General features: G+C 41.4%; 1 protein-coding gene across 1 annotated transcript in view; it reads right to left on the bottom strand.

Moving 5' to 3' along the window:
* Positions 1–2,500, bottom strand: part of traf4a (tnf receptor-associated factor 4a) — a 75,875-nt gene that overhangs the window by 6,433 nt on the left and 66,942 nt on the right. Inside the window, exon 5 of the mRNA XM_061877390.1 lies at positions 1,619–1,780. Coding sequence (XP_061733374.1) covers positions 1,619–1,780 — 162 coding nt within the window. The remainder of the gene's footprint in view (positions 1–1,618; positions 1,781–2,500) is intronic.

Below are 2,500 nucleotides of genomic sequence, written 5' to 3'. Positions count from 1 at the left end.
AACTTAGAATTTCATGGCTGCAACACGTGCAAAAGTAGTTGGAAAAGGGCATGTTCACCACTGTGTTCCATCACCTTTTCTTTTAACAACACTCAATAAACATTTGGGAACTGAGGAAACTAATTGTTGAAGCTTTGAAAGTGGAATTATTTCCCATTCTTGTTTAATGTAGAGCTTCAGTCGTTCCACAGTCCGGGGTCTCCGCTATCGTATTTAAGCTTCATAATGCCCAATACATTTTTGATGGCAGACAGGTCTGGACTGAAGGCGGCCAGGAAAGTACCCGCACTCTTTTTTTACGAAGCCACGCTGTTGTAACACGTGCTGAATGTGGCTTGGCATTGTCTTGCTGAAATAAGCAGGGGGCGTCCATGAAAAAGACGGCGCTTAGATGGCAGCATATGTTGTTCCAAAATCAGTATTTACCTTTCAGCATTAATGGTGCCTTCACAGATGTGTAAGTTACCCATGCCTTGGGCTCTAATACACCCCCATACCATCACAGATGCTGGCTTTTGAACTTTGCGTCGATAACAGTCTGGATGGTTCGCTTCCCCTTTGGTCCTGATGACACAACGTCGAATATTTCCAAAAACAATTTGAAATGTGGACTCGTCAGACCACAGAACACTTTTCCACTTTGCATCAGTCCATCTTAGATGATCTCGGGCCCAGAGAAGCCGGCAGCGTTTCTGGATGTTCGCTTTGTATAGCAGAGCTTTAACTTGCACTTACAGATGTAGCGACAAACTGTATTTAGTGACAGTGGTTTTCTGAAGTGTTTCTGAGCCCATGTGGTGATATCCTTTAGAGATTGATGTCGGTTTTTGATACAGTGCCGTCTGAGGAATCAAAGGTCACGGTCATTCAATGTTGGTTTCCGGCCATGCTGCTTTCGTGGAGTGATTTCTCCAGATTCTCTGAACCTTTTGATGATATTATGGACCGTAGATGTTGAAATCCCAAAATTTCTTGCAATTGCACTTTGAAAAAATGTTGTTCTTAAACTGTTTGACTATTTGCTCACGCAGTTGTGGACAAAGGGGTGTACCTCGCCCCATCCTTTGTTGTGAAAGACTGAGCATTTTTTGGGAAGCTGTTTTTATACCCAATCAAGGCACCCACCTGTTCCCAATTAGCCTGCACACCTGTGGGATGTTCCAAATAAGTGTTTGATGAGCATTCCTAAACTTTATTAGTATTTATTGCCACCTTTCCCAACTTCTTTGTCACGTCTTTCTGGCATTAAATTCTAAAGTTAATGATTATTTGCGGAAAAAAAAAAAAAAGTTTATCAGTCTGAACATCAAATATGTTGTCTTTGTAGCATATTCAACTGAATATGGCTTGAAAATTCAACTCATATGTAAAGGGGGTTTGTAGCTCGCCTGAGGCCACATGTGCTGAAGGCAAATAATCAAACAACAGCTGCCACAAACTTGGCTAGCGTGAACGTCGGCATCCTCTACCAGACACATGAAAGATTGATGACGGCGACAAAAACACGTGTCCTCCAAGGAGAAACGTCTTGTCAAGTCACGTCATGCATCCTGGGGAATGTGGCTGAGCAGACACTTAAAGCGGTGGAGACCTAGAGTGTGTTTGTGTGGGAACCAACCTGGATGGTGTCGAAGACGAACTCCTTGCCACAATACTTGCAAGGCTGCGTGCGTTTGGGACACTCCGCCACGCTGTGCTGGGTCAGCAGACGACGCATCATCCTCGCCCCGCATTTGTTCTCGCAGTAAACGCTCTCCTGGGGACACACGCCCTGGTGGTTCTAACCATGAAAGATGAGAAGTGTCAAACACATGTATGTATTTTTCAAATGAGAACACCTTTTAAGCTTTATTATTGACTTGGAGTGCATTAGAAAGTGGGAAGGAAACTATAGCTCTGAGCAGACAGCTGAGCCAACATAAATGCTGCTGATCAGTTCATTGTAAACTACAATACCACAAGTGAGTAGCATAAACAAGATTTTAAAGTGTAAGCAGAGCTAGATAAAGTTGGTGGATGCTAATCACTCATACTTCAAATGTAGCTACTGCCATCATGCGGACCTTTTAAAAAAAAAAAAACTAAATCAGGAGGTTGCCTACAGCCATAGCTGTTAATGGTATTGTTTTTGACGCGGTGTAAAGTAAAGATCCTACCTAGCGGCTATATGCTTTTATAGATCACATACTCTGTGATTATAGGAGACTTGGCGTTAAATTGAATATAGGCGTTATAACTGCTCTGACAAAATACTACAGATGAAACTTCCAAATTAAACTATCGTATGAAAGTCCATTCATTTCAGCAATGCAACTAAAAATGTGAAACTTATATGACAGACACTCATTTCATGCAAAGTAAAATATGTCTAGCTTTTGTTTTATTCAGGTTGATGATTATGGCTTACAGTTTTTGTAAACCCCAAAGTTTCTGACATTTTCAATTCGAGATTTACATGAGCTAAAAGCCATAATCATCAAAGTTTTAAATTATATAAAAA

This window comes from Nerophis ophidion, linkage group LG18 (assembly GCF_033978795.1).
Source record: "Nerophis ophidion isolate RoL-2023_Sa linkage group LG18, RoL_Noph_v1.0, whole genome shotgun sequence".
NCBI classification, from domain to species: Eukaryota; Metazoa; Chordata; class Actinopteri; order Syngnathiformes; family Syngnathidae; genus Nerophis; species Nerophis ophidion.
Note: the sequence above shows the minus strand (reverse complement) of the source record. Positions and strands in the feature narration are given on the sequence as shown.